The sequence below is a fragment of the Ambystoma mexicanum genome, chromosome 9 (genome assembly GCF_040938575.1).
Source record: "Ambystoma mexicanum isolate Mex_15411 chromosome 9, UKY_AmexF1_1, whole genome shotgun sequence".
NCBI lineage: Eukaryota > Metazoa > Chordata > Amphibia > Caudata > Ambystomatidae > Ambystoma > Ambystoma mexicanum.
In genome coordinates this window covers 1431026075-1431053220 of record NC_090931.1, presented here as the reverse complement: position 1 = coordinate 1431053220, position 27146 = coordinate 1431026075, and the positions used below count along the sequence as shown (strand labels likewise).

The 27146-nt window shown below is 47.0% G+C and overlaps 1 protein-coding gene across 3 annotated transcripts in view; it reads left to right on the top strand.

Annotated features, from left to right (window-relative positions):
* USP37 (ubiquitin specific peptidase 37) overlaps positions 1–27146 on the top strand; it is a 724569-nt gene that overhangs the window by 174236 nt on the left and 523187 nt on the right. For all 3 annotated transcript variants that reach the window (XM_069616844.1, XM_069616843.1, XM_069616845.1), the window contains one exon: positions 11854–11985. In XM_069616844.1, the coding sequence (XP_069472945.1) occupies positions 11854–11985 (132 nt within the window). The remainder of the gene's footprint in view (positions 1–11853; positions 11986–27146) is intronic.

Below are 27146 nucleotides of genomic sequence, written 5' to 3'. Positions count from 1 at the left end.
ATAGTTGTCTTAGCATCCTATTTGGTAATAATGCATGGATCTCCACTTGAATCTTTGCATGACTCAGTTCTTTGTGGACGTATTTTATAAAGAATCTGTAAAACGTTATAAATATGGTTTGTAATTTTCTTCGATTTTATTAATGAAGTAGATATCCTCAATGTGAGAATACTTTGAGGTTTAGGGATTTTTTAAGCAATGTAGTCTGTACACGATGCACGCAGTTCTTTGCAAGTCTTGCATTTTATAAACCTTTATTTTTCAGTTCACTTATTTTTCTTAGTTTCTATTTTCTGTCTTTCATTACTTTGTTTTCGGTTCAGCATCTAATGCATTGTTTGTCAATCGGTTGTAGACTGCAGTCATTTTGATAAGATTACACAAATATTTGAAGATTTTAGGTGCAGGGCTTGAAGGGGCTGATGGCTAACACTATTTAATTGATGTTACTCTAAATCAGTGTTTATAAACGATATCGCGCATGGTGCATCGCAGGATTCACCAGTGTTCACTTTTCATTCGGTACTCAACTTTTAAAAATATTTTTACCCTTTTTGATTGCGATTTCTGTTAGGCAAGAATGAATGTAGTAACTCTGAGATGACACAACCCTTGTCGTCTTGGTATTAGGTAACCCACCTTTTGGTATAGGCCTCTACTACACAAGTTGGTAGTGTGAACAGCCTGGCTTATCTGAAGAGGGGTAAATTCGAGCCGTAGAGCTATAGCAATGAAATGCACAAATACAAGTAGCCAAGTAACACCCTCAAGTTTTAGTTAAAATAATTAAGTCGTTTTTAAATAAGCATTATTTAAAAGGGGCAATGTATGTAACAATCAAAATACTTTTCCAGGATTAACACAAAGCTGGTAGATAACCATTAGAGATCCTTTTTACACACTTCCTACACCCTGAGGTGACTTCACTAACTAGGAATGTAATGTCATTTATATATCACTAATACACTTTGTAGATTCTGAGGTTTGCAGAAAGGAAAGGTTAGAGGAAGGAAAAAGGTTAAACTGGTTCTCAGAGCATGTGAGCATTTAAATCTTCCAATGAAGGCTAGATGACCTTTCACAGCAAAAAATAGTTTAAAACAATCGATCACCTATTAGGGACAGTAAATATCAGTCAGGGAGCCTGAAGAAAAATTACTGTAGGGTCACAAGCTGTTACACTTGTGAAGGGTAGAGCTGAAATCGACTCTAGCAAAGTAACTACTGCAAGTCTCAACTGAGAAGAGCAAAGCTAAAGACACTGAGGTAAGTATTCCAAGTCAGAACAGTACCTTTTGGTTAGATGAAGCGGCGTCCAGCTGGCCTCTATAGGGTTGCAGTGATGCAGGTCCTGGGCCTCAGTCTTGGTGACAAGAGGGAGGACGTCTTTAGGACTCATGTGGCTGAAATTCTGACTTTGGCGGCAGCTGTGGGCTCTCATCAGGTCAGCAGCACTTTGCGGTTTCTTTAGAAAAAGGAGTTTCAGCGCAGCAGGGCTTCAACGGGCAATTCAAAGGTCCAAGAGGATGCAGTAAACTTAGTTCACGGTTTCATCGTGGGTTCTTCCCAGTGGTCAACCGTCTTCAGTCCCAAAACCCTCTGCTTTAAAGCAGGTTTCTCCCATGCACAGCCTAGTTGTCATTCAAACAGCATGGTGGCTGTCCTGAAAGGCCAGCTAATCGGGACTAGGTGCATTCAGGCATTCCTAAAGACTAAGGATAGGTGTTTCGGGAACCTCCTTCGCTTCCTGTTTTCCAGACACATTGGAGCCAGAGGTGTGTTTCAGTACTGAAGCCCGCCAAAGGCAAAACGAACAAAGAGCCCTTTGTTTGTTTTGCCTTTGGCGGGCTTCAGTACTGAAACGTGCCTCTGGCTCCAATGTGTCTGGAAAGTAGGAAGCGAAGGAGGTTCCCGAAACACCTATCCTTTGGCCACTTGGGGCACAGAGTAACACCCAAGAACGACCTCACAAACAGAAAAGGGCAAAAAAGACAGCGCCATTTTGACAAAATGGTCAACCATGAGTGCTATACTGCAGCTGAGGATTCAGCCTGTGGTTGAAAAGCATAATGGTAGGAACATTAAACCGCTGCCACCAGCCATTTAAAGTAGTGAGGGTAACCTATAAAATGTTGCATGAGTAGGTAGGATAAGGGGCTACTAAGTAACCCCCAAGCACTCCAGATAAGATGTGTGCTAGACCCATGCAGAGAAAAGATAAGTAAAGTCAATTTCTCTTTACTATTCTTGGGAATAGTAGTTCTCATAAGGTTTACCTTTTCTTGTGCGAAGTCTGAAAAATGTCTGACACTGCACTGAAGGTGCTGTGTCACCATACACAAAGATGCCTATGGAGTTTGTCATACTCCAAAAACAAAGGAAACTCATAATCCAAATCGGGTCAAAACAGAGTGAAAAAGGGCTCACTTACTCCAGGGTTAAAATTGAAGACCTAAAGTCCAGCGAAAGAGCTGGGGGGTCTACATGAGAATTCTCCTTAACACTTTCTAACTTGAGAGAGCGCATTGTAAGTGTTGACTGAAATAAAGCCTTTTGGTATCCATTCCAATGTCTGTTCACTTGTTCACTCCAATTCATCAAGAGACCAGCATGAAGTTAAGAATTATAAAAGGGAAGTAAAGCAATCTCTACACGCATTTGTCGTCCCCCTCTTTGGAATTCACGCAGTTCAATTATCTGTAGGAACATTAACCTAAAGTGGCGAGTAAACTGTTACGCATCTGACATAGGCCTTGTGAGGTTGTTTGCTTGGATTTTCATTTCTATGCTTAATCTTCCTCCAATGTAAGACCCTTGTCTTGTTAGGGGAGTTTTCCTAAACTCTACCTGGAGGTGAGACTGTATAAAACTACCCCTTGGTATACTGGTCCCAAACGCTTAGTCTGTATTACCCAAGGGATCTGGTAGAATGGCAGAGGTGCCAGGCTTATCTTAGGAGCATGTGAGCTGTAGGTAAGAGCAATGAACTTGGTCAATACATAAGTCCAAAGAAACGCAAGTTTTTAATAAAATATACCTTTATTTTATTTTCACAAACAATACTTTTTGCAGTTGAATGCTTCAATAGTAGTGGCTTGCACCCACAATTGTTAGTGGAATGAGTTTTTCATTTACAAAGTCAGTCTGTAGGAAGGAGAAAGGTTATTTGGAACTGGCATCAGTAATTTATTTCTTAGTAACACTTTTCAATGATCCTAATGCTTTAGCAGTCCAATCCCTAACTAGTCACTAGTTAATCAGTCAGTGGAGAATGGGTACAAACGTCTTAGCAGCAGAAAAGGTAACATTTTAGTTACTTTGAATAAAATGCTTTAGTAGGATAAGTTAATGGGGGGGGGGGGGAGGCAACCTAGCAAAGGACTCCCTAAAAGAGCACAATGTTTATCCTGGGCTAGAGGTATGGGTGGACACCAAACGCCTGGTATCACACTCCACTCACTGAAGCAACTATTCGTCTTGAGGTAAATTCTACCTTGATCCCCACAGTACCTTAGGGTGATTGAAGAAAATGCAGCTGGGTTCTTTCCTGTGCACCTGTGCAGCAGCGACAGACCTGCTCTCACGATTCCTCAGTCTGGGTGACAAAATGAAGGACTCTGAAAGGGATATCGTAGCAGCGGTAGTGAGAAAGGACCCTCGGCAAGTATTTCCTCAGTCTCCAACGTCGGTCTGCAGTTATGGTGCCTTTTTATCAGCTCTAACAGTAATCTGTTACCGCCCGGTCAATGAGCCTCGATTCTGCAGTCCGGCACTCTGGTGAGAGGACTTGGAGTGGGATTGTGCCTCTGGAGGTCCCACTGGAGCTCCCCAAAGTTCTTGGAGCATTAGTTCACGCAAACATCCCCCCTGAAGCACTCCTTTGTGCACCCTCTTAAGAAACCCGCTGCCAACCCATCCTGCCCGGCTAACTATCACCCAATCTCCATCACTCCCTTCCTGGTAAAGCTCCTGGAAAAGCTGGCCATCTTCCAGCTTAATCTTAACACTGAATCTGTTGTCTTCATGACCATCAGTCTGGCTTCAGAGTTGCCAGAAGTACGGAAACTGCTCTCCTGAACATCTGTGAAGACCTGCTCTCCAACCTTGATTCCAACACCCTCTGTGCCCTCATCTAACTTGACCTCTCTTCTGCTGTTGACAGTCAACCATGCCATCCTGCTCAACCACCTGGGTATCTCTGGTCAGGCCCTGGCATGGCAGACTTCTTTCCTCTGATCGACCCTCCCAGGTCCAAATTGGCTCTTTCCTCTCTATCTTTATCTCTACCTATGGTGTCCCCCAGGGGTCTAACCTCTCCCTGGCTGTTCAACCAATACCTGGCACTTCTTGCCCACTACATTGCCGCTCTCTGCCCCAACTTTCAGTGCTATGACACTCTGCTTATTTTCTGGCTACCTTCGGCCACCTCTTCTCCGTCTCTCATCTCTGACTGTCCGCTATCCAGGAGTGGTGTGCCGCCAATGATCTCTGCCTTAATGCCAGTAAGACTGAGATGCTCCTCATCGGCACGCCTGTTCCCTTTTTTCCTGTCATTCTGGCCAGCCTCTTGGCACACTTCTTGCTCCCACCTGCGAGGCTAAAAACCTTGGTTATCTTAGACTCCACACTCTCTCTCCTCACATCTGACATCTCTAAAGTCACAACCAGCTGCACCTCCTCAGAGGTATTCTACCTTTCCTCTCCTTCCCCCAGAAGCTTACTGTCTCTAGAGCTCTGGTTATCTCTAGGCTGGACTATTGCAACAGCCTCTTTCTAAATCTGCCTGCTTCTACTCTCCGCCCTCTGCAACCCACCTAGAGCAGGACTGCTAGACTTGTCCTTGGCCTCATGCCCAGGGATCATCTCTCCAGGACTAATCTCTTCACTGGCTCCCAGTGGCTGCAAGGATTAAGTTCAAAGCCCTCTGCATTGTCCACAAGGCCTCCTGGGGCCGCAATACCTTCAACTCTCTTCCTAAATATCTCCCTTCTCAAGCTCTTTGCTCATCCAACTCCCTCAGGGTCAGTCGCTTCTCCAAGCAACGAGTTGGTGGTAGGTCTCTTTGCTCGGCTGGGGCCTCCCTCCGGAACAGCCTCCATGCCTCCCTGAAACTTGAGAACCATCTCTGGTTCAGGAAGCACCTCAAAACCTTCCTCTTTGCTTCTGTTTTCTCTCCCCTGCTGAATTCCTGGCCGAACTGTACTGGCTACCTGGCCACCCTCTGATCTCAGGCCCAGGTCCCTTCCCCCGCCAGTTACACACCTGCACTGCCTCCCTGGCAACCTCCACACTTGGACTGTGCTCTGTATCCCTACAGTCCCCCACCAGCTTTTTTGACACCTGATGTCTGCACTTACCCTTGCCACAAGCTGGCCCTACTTATTGCTTTATTTATTCTATTATCCCATGTACTGCATTGCTCCCACCCCCTCTGCACGTTTCCTCTTCCCCCTGTTTTGACTGCCTCTCCGGAATTAAGTTGATAAAAGGATACACAGTTCAGCTGATGGTAGAGTTCAGTGACTTTATTCCAGTTACATAGATCAGTTGGTACACAGGATCATCAGGAGATTAAGAGGAATCTGGACAAGCGCCCACTGGCTCCCACCACCCAGGTTTACATATTCCAAATGCCTGGGCTTCAACCTATTCATCCACAAACATTCCACACTCACCATTCCAAGCTCACAGCATACATTCCAACTGGAGACATCAGTCCATGCACAACTCAGACTAGCCGGAACGAAGGCCAACACCCTCCCCCTGCACTTGTGTGTTCTGAATGACACTTGGCCTAGCAGGAGCTGTCTTCCCTCTCCCTTGCTGCGTTGCGCCTTGAAACACTTGTGTATAGGCGCGTTATAAATGCCATTTATATCAGACTATGCACTGCATTGGTTCGGAGGTCCCCTACTATATGTGGTTTGCAGCCCTGGAAGATCACGGCACGCTGGCAGGGATGGCTCGCTCTGCAGTTCGTTTATGCCACCAGCCGAAGTGAAGTAGTACTCTTAGGTGCTCCTCTGTCTGAGAAAATGGGGTCAGGATTGTAGTGGTTGGTTGGTACTGGAAGGGTCCGCCGGCGTCCCTGGTAGTCTTCAGCTTCGGATCTTCGGTTCCAGTGGTCATCTTGCCTTCTGCCTCAGGAACCACACCTTTTATCCGGATTTTCCATTCACTCCTCTGCAAGCTTTTCATGTAGCTTACAGAAAGGTGTGGGTGGCTGTCTAATAAGGACCGCCAGTCCCCCAGTGGGAACTGGTTCTATTCAGGCACATCAGCAGACCAGACAATGGAGTCAAACCCCCATCCCATGCTTCCTGTCCTTGGACACACTGTAGCCTGGGGAGGCACACAAAGGGTTCCTGCCAAAGGCAAATCTCACTTTCAGACCTCCCCTCCCAGAATGGTAGAAGTGCTAAAAAAGACAACATACAAGAAATGGCGAATAAAGAAGCCACCATGTTGGAACATAGGTGACCCTTTTGTGCATACTTGCAGCTGTGAATTCAGCCTGCAGTAAAAAACGCACAAAGTTTGGTATAACCTTTCCACTGCCACCAGCCATACTTATTGGGTTGTCACTGTGACCAAAAAGTCACGGCAGCAGAGAGAACGGGGGATGGGGGGTAGGGAGGGTTACTAGGTATCCTCTTGGCACTCCACACCAGGTGGTGTGTGCTAATCTCTCGTAGGATAAAGTTTTCGGGAGGATACGCAGTATCTTGGGGCAATATGATGGAATATAAGGAGAACCCAAAGGATCGCCGACAACACTGCACATAAGGTGCTCCTTTAAGAGATTTGGAGGGAAGCAAGACTCTTAAAATAAGAACCTCGAACAGAGTTTCCTTGGTTGGAGCAAGTAAGAATGAATTGTGAGGGGAGAAGTCTCCCCTCATTCAGGAGAACAAGAAAAAGGTCCAGAAGTCGAGCAAAAGTGCTGGGTTCTCACTAGGAGGGGGTGGGGGTTAAGCATAAAACTGATAAATCTCCCTAACTACCCCCGCACTTGTTGCTGGACTTGGGGATTCTTTTTCTATGTTCCAGATTAAGTGGTAACCTTTGCCCCAGTCACCATGTCTTTTACTCTTTTTATGGGTGTCATTTTGCTGACCCTCCATAGTCTATTTTTGAATATATCCTTTGCTTTGACTTTTTGGGCCTCTACATTTATTTATTGCAGCACACACCACTTGCTGTGCAGTGTTGCTGGATTGCCCCTTGAGCTTCCCTTTTTTATTTTCTCTCGACTCACTTTGCAGTATTGCTATTCTCAAAGGTAGAGGGGGATTGCCATCCTCAACCATTTTTTTTATAGTGAGACCAGCACACCCCGCCTTGTGCTGGGAGAGATGCATGGTATCGCCTTTCTCACTGTTCCAGTGACAAGCTAACTGTTATGGCTGGTGGCAGTGGACATACCTTACTTTTGTTAGTCTTACACACAGGCTGTCAAACAAGCCGCGATAATGCACAGAGGTGTCACCATTATGCTAGAATGGCGGCTTTTCTTTTCTTCGCCATTTTATAAAATTTATTTACTGTGCATTTGTAAGGCACTTATACATCAGAAATAGTTTCAAATCCCCCACAGGGCAGAGGGGAGGTAACATTGGAACAGAGGCAATCAGGATAAACGGGTGAACGAGAAAGGGTGGTCCTTCTAGGCCATGTGAGCATTCAGAACGTTCAAGTGCATGGTGAGAGGGACAGGGAATGTGGGGGTGGGATGGAGGGGGTGGAGGGGAGAGTAGTAAGTGCTAGGAGTTCCAGGAAGTGCCGTGGAATAAGTTGTGTGCAGCTGTAAGTGCCTGGCAGTGGTCACTTGGTACAGAGTGATCTCCTGCCATTAATAAGTGCAGGCCTGTGACACCTGTCCAGCACACTTAAAATATGTGCACCCACTCTTGCCCCCATTATCAGACTTCATTAACGCCTCCTTCTCCACCAACTTGCTTCCAGCAAACCTAGTGTCATGGATCACCCCCTCCTCAAAAACCTACTCGACCCACCCATTCCTACAAACTATCGTTCTATTACCTCAGTCCCATTCCTACTGAAGATAATAGATTGTGTAGCTTACTCACAAATCCAATCCTCACTTGACCTCAACCACCTCCTTGGCTCTAGACCATCTGGTTTCTGCCCTAAATAGAGCACGGAAACCGCCCTTCTGGAGCTAAAAATCCAGATGGACAGCATACCCGACTCCAGAAACCTAATCATTCTACTGATTCTAGATTGATCTGCTGCATTCAGCCTAGTTGGCCACAAAACACTGCCAAAATCTCAGTCACAACTTTAACTTCTCTGCAGAAGGCACCTCCTGGATGCAGTCCTTCCTATCCAATCGTACCACCAGAGTCTTCATTGGCAAAAGGCAGCTGACCCCATCCCTGTTCCGTTCTGTGTCCCCCAAGGTTCCTGCTTCTCACCCTCATTGTAAATACCTATACTAAACTGCTTCGATGTCTTGGACTCAATGGGTATCACTTACACAAACTTTGTCGATGACACCCAAGTCCTCATCCCCTTCACTGGCCAGTACTCGCAGGACACCCCCACCACAATCAACAAAGTCTTTAGCACCATTCAACACCGGATGGCCACGCACAGCCTCTGACTAAATGATAAAACGGAGCTCTTTATTGTGGGCTCTTCATCTCGACTAAATATTTGACTGCAACTATTCTTCAATTTGCATCTATGGCATAGCCATACTTGTCCTAAAACTGGTGAATGCTGGGCGTCTATCTGGACACCAAGCTGACCATGTCCAGACAGATTAACACTCCATTTTCCTCCTTGGCATACAGCTCCAGACTTGTATCTGTGTAGACAATTCCTATCATTTGATAACTGCTTGACACTTGCACGTGCGCTAATCCTCTGCACTGTACTATTGGGCACATCAGCCTCTAACCTATCCAAACTGCAGCTTTTACAGAACAAAGCCCCACAAACAGCCCTTGGGCTAAAACGTAGTGACCTCCTATCTGCCACCAGACGCAAAGCCCACTGGCTGCCCATTAAAGTTTGGATTGGCTTTAAAACGCTTAACCTGACTCTCAAATGCATCTATTGATTAAGCTCACCTTATCTCAATGACTATCATTCGGAAAATGCCTAGTCACACACTAAGATCCAGTGCCAGCCTTTCTCTTGCCACTCCCTGCTACAAAAGCAAAAGGGCCGGAGGCTACAGCTGGCAACCTTTTTCAACCATCATAGATCCCTTTACTGGGTGTAATTTTTAAGACTCCATAGTGTCCTTTTAATTTTATCCTTGGACAATGTTTGGTATATACCTTTCTATTGTTACAGGGTTGCCCTTTGGGGTCTCCTTTTACTTTCTCTGGCTACCCTTGTGGGAACTACAGTTCCCAAGAGTAGAAAGTATATTTGTATCCCTTCTACGTTTTGTTACGTGAAAACCAGCACACCCACCTTATGTAGAGTGCTGGGGAGGTGCGATGTTTCCCCTTTTTTCACTAGCACTAACAATTCGGTTACAGGGACAAACTTACCTTAAATGGCTGTTGGCAGTAAAACTTTTGACAAATTTGGTGCATTTTTACTGTGCTGTTTTCACAGCTGCGGTAAAGGCACCCGTGGGTGCCATTTTACCAAAATGGCCCTGACTATTTAAAAAACTTTTGTGCCAGTTTCTTGCTTCTTGTCCTTTATTGGTCACTCCCCTGCCCTCCAGCGCGGGACATTCTTGTGATTTTCATCTTCCGTGGGAGACCTTGGTCAAGCCCGCCTAGGCTCTAGAGTGTCTGAAGGTAGGAAGCGAGGAGTCAAACTCTGCAGCCCTTTGTCTTCCAGCCTGACTGTGAGAATCCAGTTCCAACTGGGAGGCTGGCTGTCCTGAAAGGACTGCCAATGCCACCCGCCCCGCAACCCCACATGTTTGAATGTTGCACGCCTGTTTGGTTGAGTGACTGCATAAAAGTCTGATCTTGGAAGCTGAAGAGGTAGTTGACCACTGGACCTGAATCCTATGAGGAAGATAAACCACGACCGACAGATTTCCAGCGACTGTAGGGCCTGTGTAACCAGAGCCTGCTGGTTCCCTTCCTAGGGACTGGGGATTCTGAAAACGACACCGAAAGATAGCCTGGTGGGATCCACTAGACCCAAGGACCTGCATTTTGAGCCATCCCATGTTGTGCTGCTACCTTGCGGGGCTGCAATACCCTGGGACCTGGAGCCATCGTGCAGTGCATGGTATTCCGAATCGAGCTGAAACTTTGGTGGCACCCTGCTGGACCGCTAGAGACGGATTCCAGTCCTTGATAACCCCTCACCAGAGTGTTGGACCAGATCTGCGATGCAAATCCAATCGGTGATATTCTGTTTTCTGGCTCCTGACAAGGGTGCCAAAAACCAGAGCTACTTGCAGCCGCGAATAAACTCTTGCCTGGAGCCTTCTCTGTAGATCCTTGCTGCAAAATCCCTAAAGTCATGTCTTCCGTCTTCATGACAAAGGAATCAATCGACTGGATTTTTGGCTGCAGATCCTGACATCTTCGTCTATGCTGAGGTATTGTTGGCTGGGGTATTTACTTAAGCCTTTATTTTTATTTTTTTGTTAAGCTTTGGGGTGTTTCTTGGGAGTCCTCTCATCCAGGTCACCCAGGCCCACTGCTGGATTCTTCTTGAACTGCCTGTTGAACACTAGAGACCCCCCTTCTGCCACTAAGCACACTTATGCTCCAAGAATAAGGCAAAGTCTTTCTAAGCATTGGGTTTGTTGTCTAGAAAAGAGAACAAGTGTTTAAATATTTACTTAGTTACCAACCAACTCATTAACAAATAGCCCGTCTAAAAGTATGCCTCAGGTTTTACCTACCTTGAATAACATTGGATCATTAAAGTGTATCCGTGGGTTTTGCTTCCCCTGGTATGTTTTTTTCTTTTATACAGATTCTGAAAGTCTTGGGGTGAACTGCCTTGAAATTGCTGATGGCTCCGTTAAAAAGTATAGGGATCTTACTTGCCTACCTTGAATAGCTGTGTGCGATTCTTAATAAGTTACTATGGGTTTTACTACTCTGGGTCTGCCTTGTGCCATCCTAAAATAAGTTGGAAAGTTATTGCTTACCATGGTCTGTTCCACTGAAATGGAAAGCAACTGTAATTACACATGACACCAAAAGGTCTTACCTAGTACAACTGTTTTATCATGAATATGGTTATAGGTTTCTACTGCCCCTTGAATGAGTGTTCGACCTGTAAGAAAATGATACTTGCAGGTTGGCTTACTAAGTGATTCCTTAGCTGTCACTGAACTGCTAAGGTCTAGTACCCTTGTAGTGCTGAAAGTAATCGGTATCTTATGGTTTTGCTCCCCATGAATACGTATCCTATGCTAAGGTCTGACTACCCTCGAATTAGTTGGTATTCTGAACAAGGTCTATGCTTTGGTCTGTGTACTTTAAAGCATTTTTGTGTTTATATATTTATATGAACAAGTACTTACCCCAAGACTTAACTTGGCCTAACTGTATTTATAATGAACCTTTATTCTTTTATAATACTTCGGATTTTGTCTGTTGAACCCTTGGTTTACTGCAAGTTCTTTGTACCTTCTTACAGCCCTCTTAAGATAAGCCTGGCTGCTCTTATTTGTGCTACCATATGCTCTGGTGGTACAGCCTTATATTTATAGAGCGCTGATTACATTCAGGTCATGGTAACCAAGCATACAGTAAAATAAAATTGCACATATATCTGGGTGCAAGTTACAGGCGAGCATGCCCCAGATCTATTATGAATGACTTCATGTTCACATTTAAATAATGTATGCAATAACTGGTCTTTGTTTCATTTTCTCCTCCTGAACAGCTTTTCTAATCTGGGAAATACGTGCTACATGAATGCAATTTTGCAATCCCTTTTTTCGCTGCAGTCCTTTGTGAATGATTTGCTTAAGCAGAGAATTCCCTGGAGAAAAATACCCATCAATACACTTATCAGGTAAGTGTGTGTGACATGTAGGGTAGCCATTGCTTAGCTCAGCTCTTGCTTAGCTCAGGTGGAAGACTCCCAGTAACTGGGTAAAAACATTTCATGTCTTCGAATTTCTTTTTGCATTCTCTGATTTGTAGGCTACATTTGCAAATAAAAACCAAATACTGATGAAATGAATGTTTTGAGTTACTAATCCCTGTCAATGCACTGGGCACCTTTCAATACCATTGATTATGGATCACCTGATCCATTGCAGAAAGAGCAGCCATATTGTAAACCTGCCATGGGATGTGCTTTCTACATAGGAACTGACTTGGGTTTTAGTTCTTCCAAAGTGAGGGGTGTGCAAAACCTGAGGGTATTCTCATTCCTATTCCCCCTGTATCTTCTCAGGGGGCAGCCATGGCTGTTGGATCCAGAACCTGGGGGGTTGACAAGCGAAGGAGCATCACCAGGGTGAAGGGTCCTGGGGGATTGGGAGAGGGGTATCCACGGGCGAGACACGGTATCCTCCTTTTCCTACTGATGACCAATCTACCCTTAACCCACGTACGACCTTAAGGTTGCAGTAAAACACCCCCCATCATCCCACCCCATTTTCCCACATGTAACATCTTCTGACCGGATTTTTGTCCAGTTGAACGTCACTCCGTTGCTTACCTCATTTTGTTTTTGGGGGCACCAATTAGTCCATGTGAAAACTGTCCTTTTAAGTCAATGGTCTAGCCCTTTTACCTTCTTAGTGGAGTGTTGCAAGGAATCTGCTTCTCTTTTGGCTGCGCACGCATTGTTCCCATACTTGAAGACCAAATATTTGGGTAGCAGTGCACCTTTTCATTATGTCACTTCACTGCAGTTCTTAAAATGGCTATCCATTTTTACTCCCCTCAAAGTTAGCCAAAGCCTTGTACTTCGAACACGAACCTGCAAGCAGGCCTTCAGAGTTCTAGCTCATTGGGTTTAGTTACTGTGCATTGTTTTTGCCTTCGTGTCATATAGGCTGTGATAAATATCTTCATCCACTTTGTCATAGCAACAGTACTTACCTAGAACTCTAAATTGTGGTGGGTTTTCCAAATGGAAACCTAACCGATTGTGTTTGGGTCATAATGACTTGTAACATTTTAGCTTAATTATCTGTTGGTAAATAGTTATTTATCGTTACCTGTGTTGACAAGGTATTTGAGAAACTCCTGTTTTATTTTAACTGTAATTTACATGATGGTACCGATTTCTTTAGGTTGTCTTAATGCGGGCCCTTGTTACCAAGTGTTTGGTTAGACACCTATGAAATCTTTGCAAGAAACTGTTTGGCTTTGCAGAACCCTATACCTGTAGTGGTTCTGGAAAGCCTAACCCCAAGCATGTAGAACCATGTCTGGGGTTGCTTCTTGCCTTGCACAGGGGACATGCACTAGACGGCTTCCATTTGTGTCTGGGCCAATATTCACTTGCTTTTCCTCCCTTTTCTAACAGTTTCTATGGACTAACATGAAAAAAACTCCTCTAGCCTCATAGCTTCTCATACATATGGGATGTCATCCCTAGGATTTGACTAGAGATGTTGCACAGTAGCATGCTCGGAACGGTGCTAGTGGGGTGTATTGCCCATGCTGACATGATCTGGCTCTGAACATGCCTCAGTTTGCTCCCTGCACCAGAAATCGGTCCTTCTTTGTACGGACAGACTGGGGCATGGCAGCTTTGCTTCATGATGCGCAAATTCATTTGGTCTGTCCCATTCTTATTTTATGAGCTGCTCTCCCTGTAGGTCACCTTTTTCCAACCTCTGAATTGGTCCTCTTTAAGGCTCCCCTGCGCGGTGTGGTTTTCGGGATACTTTCCATTTGCTGTCAGCAGACTGTGTTCATAAGGATGTGCATTTGACCCAGGCAAAAACGACTCCAGCACATTGATGGAGGCCAAACCAAGGGGACACTTTGTGAATCTGAGTAGACGACGGAATGGTGTTTGAGGTTCCTGGGGCATGGCCAGGGCAATGCCCTAGGCATAAATCAAGGCAAATGCAATTAACTTGAGGTGATACGCTTAGAAATGCATTCAACCCAAAGCGATGTGTGACAAAAAATGTATAGGATATTGATTTTAAATGGTGCTTGTCACCATAAGCTCACAATGTTTGGCGCACTGCTGCCACCCAGCGGCACACACAAACTTGTATTTCACATTTAATGTTTTCTTGCCTGGTAGAAGACTTTGTAGACCGTTTTTTCGTAGTAAATCAAATCAGTTTCAAACATTCATTATACTCGACCGTCAGGAAAACTCAACCATTCGAGTGGCTGAATAGATTTTGTAAGCCCTCCCCCCTATTAGCAGATTTCCATTTTCGCATGTTCTTTAGTCTCCTTTTATGGGACCCGCCCCTACTCTTTTTGCATTTCTTTCCCTTTGGTTTTTGGGTTGATTTTTATTTTGGTGGTCGGACGTCTACTGCAGTCCCCCTACTGCTACACCTCTTACTCCTTAGGAGTATATGGTCCCAGCTCACCCATTAAGCTCCCAGACCCAGTGGGGCTTAATAGGCATCCACGTTAGGTACGAATTGGTGCCGTCCAACTGGTGTGAGACTACACAAGACGTATCGCCTTGGTATTGGGTAACTCACCTTTTAATATAGGCCTGTACTACACAAGTTGGTAGTGTGACTGAGCGGCCAGGCTTATTTTAAGAGGGGTAGCGTGAGATGTAGAGCTATTCGATGAAAGCAGTAAATAAAAGCCTATCATTAAAAACTTAAATGTATATAATACATTATTTATTCAGATATTTAAAGCATTCTTCTAAAAGCAGAAATTGGCTGTAATATTCCGAAAGTAGGATGCAATTAAAAAAGTGAACAATACAGCAGGCGAGTACTTCATTCAGATGTTCCAGCACGGGGAGGTGACTGCATTTGAGGCCAGTATAGCATTTATATAGTATTACCTTGCCGATATTTTGTTTTCACCAAAAGAAAGGTGAGGGTTATATCAAAACAGACTGATGGCTCATAAGATAGTTGCATTCCCCCTAAGGGATGCATGCAGGCTATAATCCCAGCATTAACGTATTCAACATTTAAAGCCTATAAGGGAACAGGCACTGCCAAAGCCAATGGGTTCAGGAGGCCTTTAGGGATCCAGGACAGCCAAAGTCAATGGACAAAGTTAAAGTTGTGATGCTCTTAGAACAATGTTCTTAAATAGTCAGTGTTCAAAAGAGAAAGACAGCAACTCAAGAGGGGTAACCTTTAGAAAGCACAAACTGGAAGGCCAATGCAGGTAAATAGAAGTCAACTTAGTGTAGGGTTAAATCACCCTCCCAAAGGTAGGACGCACCCCAAATTGTAAAACGATAAAATACCCAAGCCCCACAGTACCTTGAAAATGAAGAGTGTTACAGCTGGGTGCCTTGCCGATGCAATGCAGTAGACCCTTGCTACTGGTCCTTGGTTGTAGTGACGAAAGGGAGGACGTCTGACGGGCTCCTGCTGCAGCACCACTCGAGAAGGACTCGGTAGAAATGGATTTCTGTTGATTTCATCGGCTTTGTGGTTTTGGCACAAAAGAACTAAAAGGTCCGGTTAGGATTTCCTTGATCCCTTGGACTCGGACGTGGATTTCTTGCTTCTGTAGGGTCCTCTGGATGCCGACGAAGATCTGGCCGGATTCGGACTTTAGAAGACAATGCACTCGCAGATGGTTGAAGTACCGCAGGTATTGGGCTTCTGCAGCCTTGGAAAGTCGCAGAAAGTTGGGGGTTGCGCCAAAATAGAATTTCTCAATGCTAGTTGGTCCCACCAGCCTACAGGAGGAAGTTGCCATTTACGAGTCGTCTTTGGTGATTGGAAAACAGGGTCAGCACAGCTGCAGGGCTTCACCAGGCACTTCGCGGGCCAGGAGGATACTGCTGGCGACTTCGCTACTCTTCTGTTTTGGATGTTGTCCTCCAGTGGTAGACTCTTCGTACCAAAAAACCTCACTTTTTATGCAAGTTCCCATTCATTCTCAAGTTCCCATTCATTCACAGCCCTAGGCTGTCAATCACACAACAGGGTGGCTGTCCACCAGGACAGCCAACCGGCCAATTGGAACTGGTTTCTCTCTGGCACACCTAGAGACCAAGGATGGGGTTGTTTCGGGACCCTCCCTCACTTCCTGCCTTCTAGACACACAAGCCTGGGCGGGCTTCAGGATTGAAGCCTGCCTAAGGCAAACTGCACAAAGGACTCAAACCTGATGAAACGGAGTAAAATCCCAGAAGGAACGAACTAACAAGAACTTACGAAAAAAGAACTAGGCCATTTTGGCAAAATGGTCACCCTTGTGGGCAGCACTGCAGCTGAGCTATCAGCCTGCAGATACATGTCACTGTGAACAGCCATTCAAGTGAGTTAGTGTAACAGTGTTGCATGACCAATGGGCTAAAGGAATTACTATAACCACCCCCCAGCACTCCACATAGGGTGGGGACCCATAAAGTAAAGGTAAGTAAGACTGTCAGGTAAAATGTAGTTTAACATTGAGAGGTCCAAGGCACTTCTCAGTGGCACTGCACACAAGGTGCTGTCGCAATGCAAAAGCAGATGCCTATGGAGTTTCCTAGACAAATCATAGTAAAAAAACACGGGTGAGTGTGAAAAAGGCCTCACTCGGGAGTAAAAATTAAAAGAGCTGGGGTGCTCTAAGGTTAAAGGAATTGGCACAGAAATTTTAAATGTCCTCAACACCCACTTTGTTCGCTAGGGTTATATCCCATTATATTGGTTTTGGTGGGTAGGCTGGTGTGGTTTCTGCTGGTTGAAGCCAATACTTAGTTTTGTCATCACCAGGGGTGCAAGACTTTTTTACTGCGTTACTAGCCCAATGTACTTTCCTGGTAGCCATCTGGGTACAAACGCTTTTTTTCCCCCCAAGTCCATCTTCCTTTTTGTTATAGGTGTTGGCTCTAGGAGAACAGGAATGCTCAAAGGGGCCGTTGTGCGCAGGTCTGGGGTCTTGTCAGTCCAACATGGCACCTTCTGTAGTGGTGTGTACTGGGCTAGAAAAGTTCCTGGCCTTGGGCTAGCCACTGCACTTTCTGTGGGGGTGCCTCCTAGGTGTTGGTTTGGGTCAACCTGATTGGTTGGTTGCCAAAACCTGTTTTAAATGCCCTAATGGTATTTTTGGAGTGGCAGAAGCCCACCCCTGCAGTTAAAGGTTCATATAGTGGGTAACTCTTTTCCTGCTCACTTCTGCCAGATTTGTGCGGCGAGCAGGTTACCTTGCCTGGTAGAAGACTTTGTAGACCATTTTGAGACCTAGTCTAGCAATATTGGTGATACTGGGGTCTCCCACCTGCGCTTTTGGGAGCTTGGTACATGGGGTACTATCTTCACTTGTTTATTGGTTCTTCCCACGTAATATTATAAGCACTCAGTAAATCTGCACCAGCTAATTGGCTTCACAGACATGCAGCTTTTATTCACTGTTGGGGGGGGAATTCTCATGTGCTAATTCCCTTCACCTTATAGACCCCCAGCAACTCTGCTGGATTTTTTTACCTGTGAAGAGTGTGAGCTTTTTTTTTTCCCACTCGCGTATTTTGATGTGATTTTCACTTGTGTTCTTTGATTATGGAGTTTTGGATCATTCCATAGGCATTCTTTTCATGTTACACAGCACCCTCCGTGCAGTGACACAGGGATGTCTTTTAGACTTCCCAAAGGTTTAGATACCTTCTCTAGGATAAACTGTTTCCCAGAGAATGTAAAGTGAAATTGACTTTACTATTCTTTCCAAATTCCTAGACCCAGCAAAGACCCTCTTACAATGGAGTGCAGGAGGTGTTGCATAGTATCCCCTGTGTCTAAATACTCATGTAGCAGTCAAATGCTACCCTTTCCTATTGAAAAGGCTGGTGGCAGTGGTTTTACAACAAACTACCATGATTTTTCCCGACCGCGAACATCACGGGAGCCATGTTTTTCAAGATGGCGCCTTAAGCCTTTTTGTTTAAACAGGTCCTGGTCTTTTTTCGCTATCTTTTTGGAAAGGTCTTTTAGTGTTTGTCTCTGCGTGCCAAACTAGGTTTGGTCCCTTTGTGTGCCTTTGGTTGGCTTCAGGACTGAAGACCGCCTCTGGTGTCTGAGTGTCTGGGGTGGGCAGGAAGTGAGGGAGGTGCCCGAAACACGCTGTGCTTGGACTCCTAGGAGACCCAAATGCACTCTGGCATGATTGGCTGGATGACTGTCCGGCAAGGACAGCCACCCTGCTGGGTGAGTGCTAGGCTGAAATGAAAGCGAGAAAACTGTTTAAAAGGAGTGTCTTGGACTGGAAAAGCAGTTGACCACTGGAACGAAAGAACAGAAGAGCTGCAAGAGGACAGCTGCTGCAACTCCTGGAACGTTGGTTTGCTTGGTGAAGCCCTGCTGCAGGTCCGAATTGCCAAGTTCATCTTGACGGAGAAGCCCCTTCAAGGACGACTTCTTCCCTTGAGTTGGTGGGACCAATCCACTCATAAGCCACCTGGATACCATTCTCAAGACTGGTTAGGATTAACCAGCGAGAGGGATACCAGCTTGTGTGCTTGAATCTACAGCTACTGGAACTGAAGTGACTCCATCTTGTTTGCTTTTTTGACGATCCCGTGCAGTGCAGGAGTTCCCCGACGTCCTACCTCTTGTCCCCATGACTGAGGCTCAGGAACAGTGAGATCTGCAGGAACTGGCATGAACCAACGACTTCAGCTGCATTGGTTTCTTCATACTAAGGTACTGGGCCAACCCGATTGAAAACGCCACCCTCGCGGTGAAAGTTTGTGAAACTTCCCCAACTTGCAGGCCTAATCAGCATGTGACCGAACAAATGATTATTTTTCGCCTGAACTACTTCTGAGAACTTTTGCAAAGACTTTACCGTTTCATACCAGAACTGCTCTTTCCTATCCAGAAAACTAGCCCATTGACTTTGGCCTGTCCTATTGACTTGTATTGAACTCCTCTGGTGAACTGAAACTATTTGCACTGTCTACGTATGTCCTCTTTTCTACTTACTTTGTCCCTTTTGCTCAATTCTAAGTAATTGAACTGCCATTTGGCTCCTATTTCAGGCGAGCTCAAACTGTCTCAATCTTAGTTTTGTATTGAAGTGTGTTGGTACATAAGTTGTCTCCTAGTGAAATTCTAAATGATTGTGTAATCAATACATTTTTACCAAGAAACCTTGAGTATTTGTCTACTTGAACCACTGGGATCGAAAGTCCTCTGTCATTTCTTGTACTGCTCACATTCACTTTTGAGATAAGCCTAGCTGCTCAGCTCGCTATCAAACTGTGGTACAGACTTATACCAAAGGTTGGTTTGGCTAACACCTGTAGTCCTAATTGTGTGTAGTGGTCCCAGAGGGTACTGCATGCAATTCTGCCTAACATTCACAGATGCAAGTCTACATTGGATCTGCTTACTGCCTCCGCCCTCTGTTGCCCTCAGACCTCCATCCCCTTCCCTTATTATTGTTGCTTTTCTCCATCTGCCAATTTCCAATGACTCAATTGCCACTTCCCGTCTTCAGTGTGCCGATCCCTGCCTCTCGACCAGTACCTCTACTGCCTTGCCCTGGAAATGGAAGCAGTGGCTTTGCTCCGAGCCCTGGCTTCAATTTCCATGGTGTTCATTTTATTTCTCAGACTATAGGTCACATGCTTGCTGTGGGCTTTGCGTCCTGTCTGTTATCTCCCTCTTAGCACCTCAGGTGTTTGCCAACTGGTGCGAATAACCACAAATACCTTGTTTTGTGACCTACAGGATGGTTGCGTTCTGTTATAGGCTCACTTAGCTCAGTCCACACTGGCTGTTACCGCCCAGTATGCAACATGGCTTAAATAGTACACTTCTCCGCTTACTGTGACCCTTCCCAGGGCAAATTCGAGACAGTATAGCACAAAGTGTGACACTTTAGAATCCTAAATCACAATTTCCTAGATTTTGAAGACCTAATGGGATTTGTCCAGTTTCTCTTTAGCACTAAATTGAAAGTCTAACTAGAGCAAATAGCTTCCTTTTTACTTTACAGAAACTCCTCTCTACTACAAGTAACAGCAACTGTAACCAAGGTCATGTGGGCAGCTGCATATTTGGAAACCTATTTTTGTATGGTATACTTTCTATCAAAAGTTTCTTTCTACAAGTGATTTCGAGGGGATTGGGTCCTCCGACGTATTCCATATCTTTGACAGTAATCACCACAGCTGTGCTGCTTGGGAAAATTTTCTGCGTCGATGCGCAGTCTCTGAGGACCTCCTCCGACGGGCGACGTCACCCGATGTGATAAGTAGGACGCACAACGCCCGTAACCTCAGTTCCGTTTTTTCCGCGAACGTGTTTGCTTCGTGAATCTCGGTATGCCTCGACTCTTTGGAGTTTTTGTTGTATTCTTCTCGGTTCTTTGAACCTGCTCGGTTTTTGTGAAAAGCAGGTTCATGACGATGTCTACCTCGTCTTCAACCCCGCGTCCGGCCTTCAAGAAATGCGGGGACTGTGGGTCCAAGATGTTGTTAACGGACTCGCACAACGCCTGCCTCTGGTGCCTCGGGGAGGCCCACGACAGACTGTCGACTGTCAGTCGCTCACGGCCAAGGCCTTGCAGGAGCACAAGAAGTTGTCGGTAGGTAGGGTGTCTAAGCCCCGGAAGTCGAGGTCTGCAGGGCTTTCGACGGATGAATCGAGGGGCGACTCTCCGCGCCATCATCGGAGGTCCAGTGGGTCTCCTTCCAGGAGTCGGTCTCGCCACTCCTCTGCCTCTTTGAGGCATTCCCGGAAGCGCCGGCATCAGTCGCCTTCCCCGACCTCTTCCGAGGACTCCGCCCGTCGGCGGGTCGCTTTTTCCACCATGCAAGCGACACCTCGATTCGCAGGGCACCGGTCCGTCCGCGCCTCCGAGTGGGGGTCGGTTGTGATCGATTGAGAGACACCGCTCGCACACCTTCGGGCTCGGGTGGTCTGCACGGTTCGCGGGAGAGGTCCCGCTCGGACAATGGTAACCATTCTCGCCATGCTCGTTCCAGGTCCCGGTCCTCGATGCGCTCGAGACCGCGTGATTCTGTGCAGTCCTCGAGGAAGACGTCGATGCCTGTGGCGCCGAGGTCGTCTACGACCCCTCTCGAGGCTCTGCCTCCGAGGGGGTCGTTGACGCTGTCGGCACCTAGGTCGTGAAAGGACACGCTCGGAGCTCTGGCTTCGAGGCCTGTGTCGACACCGCTGGCAGCGCTGCGGCTGACGTCCTCGACGCTGTGGTGTCGGAGGGGCCCCGTGGCACGGGGGTAGCCCCTAGAAAGGCTCTGGCTAAGGGCAGGCATAGCTTTGGTCCCCAGGTGTCTTCCTCTCACTGCCTGGAGTACATTTCAGAGGGTGATGAGGGCTTGGTTCTAGTTACGCTGCCAGATGAGCTTCTCTCGGGCCATAGCCAATTTGATGACCTGAGGCAGTCACTGCATGATGCCAGTGGACTGGACACCTCTCCGGAGGTGGTTTTGTCATCCTGAGCCTGGCACTCATGCCGATTCTTCATACCGGCGCCTTATGTCTCGGGTCACCGAGTACTTGGGATGGTCGGCTCCCCCAAGGGAGTTTGTTCAGGGTGATCTCACGGACATCCTTGATCTTGGTTTAGCCCCCCCCCCCCCCACTGACCTGGTACTGCCGTTTCATATGGCTCTGCAGAGAAGGGTGGCGGTGGCTTGGACTGCTCCGTAGAGTCTCCGGCAGTGGCCAAGTCTTTGTCGCGAAAATACCGTCCAGCCAGTAGCAACCCTTGCTACTTTTCCAGGCACCCCACTCCGGAGAGTTTGGTGGTGCAGGCGGCTATGGCCCCGGCAAAGCAGGCGTCGTATCCTACCATCCCTCCGGATAGGGACAAACATTTTGATGGCTGGGTGAAGAAAGTGTTTTCTTCAGGGGGTATGGCGCTTCAGGCGGCCAACTCCGTATGTGTCTAGTCTCGTTTCACACATACTGTGTGGAACTGTTGCATTAGCGGCTGAACATTTTCCCGAAGGGGACGAACGGGATGGTTTCCTTGCTATGGTTCAGGATGGCAAGGATGCCATGTGTGAGGCCGTTCAGCCGGGTTTGAACATGGCAGATTGTGTCAGCCGGTCCATGGTGGCGAGCACTTTAATACGCAGGTTTGCGTGGTTGTGGAAGTTGGGGTTCGCTCCTGATGTGCAGTCCGGGCTCCTCAACATGCCCTTTGACGGTGAACATCTTTTTGGCAGCAAGGCTGACGAGAGCCTTGAGAGGTTGCAGACCTCCAAAGCTGCAGCGAAGTCGTTGGGCGCTGCAGTTCGACAACCTCCGCCTTTTCGTCCTAGGGGACAACAATGGAGGGGAGGTTCCTTTTGCTGCTATTCGTCCTTCAGTAAAGCGAGAGGAGATGTCGGGCAAAGAGGCCACCGAGTGCCAGAGGTGGAAAACGGGGTACTTGAGGTGCCAAGGCCGCTCGGGCACTTGCCTCTTTGCCCTCCGGCAACGCCGCAGCCGCTACCACTCAGTCATGGGGCCTGGTCCCATGGTTCGCCGGTTGTGGGAAGGCTGGCGCAGCATCTTGTAGAGTGGCGTGACATTACTTCAGATGTGTGGGTTCTGGAGATCATAACCCACGGCTACTGTCTTCAGTTTCGGCAGAGGCCTCATGACAATCCACCTGGGAACCTCTTTGAAGAGTCCGGATCTGCTCCTTGCGCAGGAAATTATAGCCCTGCTGGAGAAAGGCGCCATAGAACTGGTGCCTGTAGCGGAGAGGAACAAGGGATGGTATTCCCCTTATTTTTTGATTTTGAAGAAAGACTGGGGATTGAGACCCATCATGGACTTGCGCGGTTTGAACAAACTCCTCAGGAAGGACAAGTTCAAGATGGTTACTCAAGTCCTCAGGCCCTTCAACTTCAGGACTGGTTGGCGTCTCTCGACCTCAAGGACGCTTACTTCCATGTGCCGGTCCATCCCAAGCACAAGTAGTACCTGAGGTTCGCGGTTGGCGACTCGCTCTTTCAGTTTCGTGTCCTGCTGTTCGGATCGACCTCTGCCCCGAGGGTTTTCACCAAGCTCATGGTGGTGGTAGCAGCGCATCTCAGGAAAGGGGATTCACGTCTACCCCTACCTGGACGATTGGTTGATCAGGGGGAGCTCTCCCGAGCAAGTCCTGGATCATCTGTCCATCACCTGCTACTCCCTTCACAAGCTTGGCTTCTCCCTCAATTTAAAGAAGTCCCATTTGACGCCAACACAGCGGCTCCAGTACATCGGAGCAGTGCTCGACACATCCCTGGGGCAGTGTTTTCCTCCCCAGGGGAGGGCTCTTCACATTCAGCAGATGGTGCACAAGTTTCAACTTGCCCAGACGCTCCCGGTGTTCGAGTTCTTGAGGTTGCTCGGCCTCATAGCATCCTGCATTCTTCTGGTGCCAGGCTCGTCTGTGGATGAGATCTTTGCCGTGGGCACTCAGGATGCAGTGGTCGCACTCTTCCGGCAGGATGTCGGACCCTGTTCTGGTGCCGCCCTCGGTCGCCCAGGACCTTCTGTGGTGGGCCGTCAAAGGCAATCTGATGAGGGGGGGGGGGGTGCCCATTTTGGCTGCCCCGGCCGGAGGTGACGATCGTGACGCACGCATCCCTCACGGGATGGGGAGCTCATGCTAACGAGTTGAGTCGGTGGTCGTTTCTCTGTCGGAGTCCAGACTCCATATCAATCTGTTGGAGCTGAGGGCCGTCAGGCTAGCCCTGAAGGCTTTTCTGACTGTGTAAGGAAAGAGTGTCCTAATTCTAACGGGACAACACGGTGGCCATGCACTACCTCAAGAAAAAGGGGGGGGCGGGGGCAGGGTCACTTCCTCTGTGCAGGGAGGCGATGCAGCTTGAGTTCTGGACCATCCAGCAGGAAGTTTCGATCTCGGCTGTTCATCTGGCCGGAGACAACGAGACGGACGCTCTGAGCAGGCAGAGCACGATCTCTCACGAGTGGGAGCTGGCTCAGGAGTCTCCTGGAGATTTCCGCCCTTTGGGGGACCCCTCAAGTGGATCTGTTCGCCTCCAGTGTCAACCGGAAGTGCAAAAGGTTCTGCTTGCGGGAATTTGCTCCAAAAGGAGCATTAGGAGACGCGTTCGTGGTGGAGTCGTCATTCCCACTGCTGTACGCGTTTCCTCCAGTCCCCGTCATCCCGCAAGTACTGCAGAGGTTCGGTTCCCGGATGATCCTCATTGCTCCGGCGTGGGCCCGGAGTACGTGGTACCCGGACCTTCTCGACTTGTCTTTCTGCCCTCCATGTCGTCTTCCCTACCGAGACGATCTGCTCTCATGGGAGGAGGTGGGTCAGGTTCTCCATCCAGAGGTCAGATCCCTTAACCTTGTCTTTTTTGCTTTCCTTGGCCCACAGGGGCTTGCAAGTGGGTACCATTAAAGGTTACCTGGCGGGGCTGTCCATATTTAAGCACTCGTCTGAAGTATGTTCCTATTTTAAGATTCCTTTAATTTCTCAGTTTTTGAAAGGGCTCACTAATGTGTTCCCTCGTCACCTTTTCTGGTGCCAGTTGGAGATTTGAACCTTGTTCTTAAGTTTCTTATGGGAGCTCCGTTTGAGCCTTTACATTCTTGACCTTTGAGACTGTTAACTCTTAAAATTGTGTTTTTGGTTGCGGTTACTTCCGCTTGCAGAGTGAGTTACAGGCACTTTCAGTTAATCCACCCTTCACTGTGTTTCATAAGGATAAGGGTTGTCCGAGTTCGTCCTTCCTTTCTTCCGAAGGTGGTTTCGGAATTATATTTGGGCCAGAAGGCTGTTCTTCCGGCACTCTATCCTCCTCCGCATCCTGGTAAGGAAGAGGAGAGGCTCCATAGGCTTGATCCTAGGAGAGCGTTGAGCTTTTATATTTCACGGGTCAGAGTGGACGATCAACTCTTCATTCGTTACGCTGGAAAGCGTTTGGGACAACTGTGACAAAACAGTTTCTCGTTGGATTATTTTGGCTATCCGAGTGTTACCACTTGGCAGGTAAGGACCCGCTGGCTTGCGGGCCCATTCTACCAGGGGTATGGCTGCATCTACTGCCCTACAGAGGGGTGTTCCTATTTGTAACATCTGTGATGCAGCCACCTGGGCTTCTGTACATACTTTTGTACGTCACTACTCCCTCGATTCCATCCGAGGACAGGATCTGGCCTTTGGCAAGGCAGTCCTTTATTCCGCAATTTGATTGGGCATGCTAAATTTGTGTTCTAAATTCTTTTCCCACCTCCTTGCTTTGGTTCTGCTTTGGGAGTCTCAAAGATATGGAATACGTCGGAGGACCCAATCCCCTCAAAGAGCAAGTTACTCTCTTACCTGGTAACGTTCTTTCGATGGGATGGTCCGACGTATTCCATATCGCTCCCTCCCTACCTTCCCCACTGCAGAATTTCTTGAGATTGCATCTTACGTTTCTGCAAGGCCTTGTGTGTCTGACTGGCAGAAGGCTGGTGTCACACGTTCTGGGGGAAAAAGCTACAACTGAGGCTATGGGCGTTGTGCGTCCTACTTATCACATCGGGTGAAGTCGGCCGTAGGAGGAGGTCCTTGGGGACGGCGTATCGACGCAAGACGCAGAAAATTTTCCGAAGCAGCACAGCTATGGTGATTACTGTCCAAGATATGGAATGTCGTCGGACCATCCCATCGAAAGAACACCAGGTAAGAGAGTAACTTGTTCTTTGCTAAATCCATAGTCTAGTAAGCAACGTTTTGCTTTTTAATAACTTGCTCTGTGAACTGATTCTTTTCTGATATCTCCCAATTGTCTTGTAAGGCACAGACCTAAATGATTGCCCAGGTCACACACTTGCTTTTAGTGGTGAAACCGGTGCTTGATCCAGTCTGAAATGTAAGCACTTGACCACATATGCAACCTTCTCTTGATAATACTGATGTGGTAATGTTTGGAACCTAAGGGCGGTTTTAAAAAATTAAAAAAAATGTTTTGCTTCTCAAGGATTACTTTAAAGGTACACAAATCACATGCTCACTCTGACGAATAAGAAACATGTTAAGCAAAAGGCGTATTTCTTTAATGAAAGTTATCTGGAAAACCAGGCATCCTCACATGGGGCCTTGTGAAGTCTAGGCTTGGGCCTGGACCCAGGGTAGGCAGCTGTCTTCAATTATCCCCAAAGCAAGGTAGCTGCAATCCTGTTGCTATTTATGTAGGCCACCATGGTGCCAAGATGTCGTTTCTTTGTGTCCAGCATTGACCTCACTCCAGCAAAGAGGGGTTAGAGAGTGTCCAGGTGGCCGCTTGTATCACAGGACACAACTAGAAAAACGACATGCCCAGCACACACGCCGCCAATATTAGAAAGTCTCTGCCTGATGAGAGCTTGTTACTGCAGCTTAAGACCAGTGCGGCCACTGTCTAAAGTAGTACCCATACTCTTTTCGTTGAAAGCAAGGCCTTTTCTTGTATTTTACATTCATTGTATCCCTCACTATATCCCAAACAAGGAGTCGGATGTAAGAGAATGCATATTGACACCACTGAGTTGTCGAGACTTCTTTCTTAGCAACAGTTTGTTCTTGGGAATAGGCATACAACTCCTTTCTGGGAATCCTCACATTGTAAATCCTCCTCCTGCACAATCTTGCCACGAGCTGTGCAACATGGGGCAGAATATCGGTCAGTCGTTTCTAAAATAATTCTTAAGCTAGTAATGCCGACGACCCACTGCACATTTTCTTCATCTGCTAGGATTTTTTTCAGCTACCCCTTTATCAAATATTCAGAAACTGAGCTCTGGAGTTGTGTACTGAAGAGCCTGTATTCTTTAGTCCATTTAATTTTGCTTTCTTATATATTTGTGGATTTCCACATAAAATATGGTTTATACGAACAAGAATAGGTAATCCCGCAAAAATGGTGAACATTTTTAGGCTCATTTACTAAGCCTGAGGTAGAAAGGGAAGTTGTTATGGCAAGGTTTCAACCATTTACAGATTACTTTAATACTTCAGGACATTTTGTATCCCTTTGAAGGCTGAGGAGGATAAAAAGGAATTGACATTTCCACTTCCTTCTGACTTCAGAGAGCACACGGTTTAACGCCAGCATGGGATTTTCATGCTTCTGTTAAACGAATGGATTTTTGAGCTGCTTTTATCCACGGC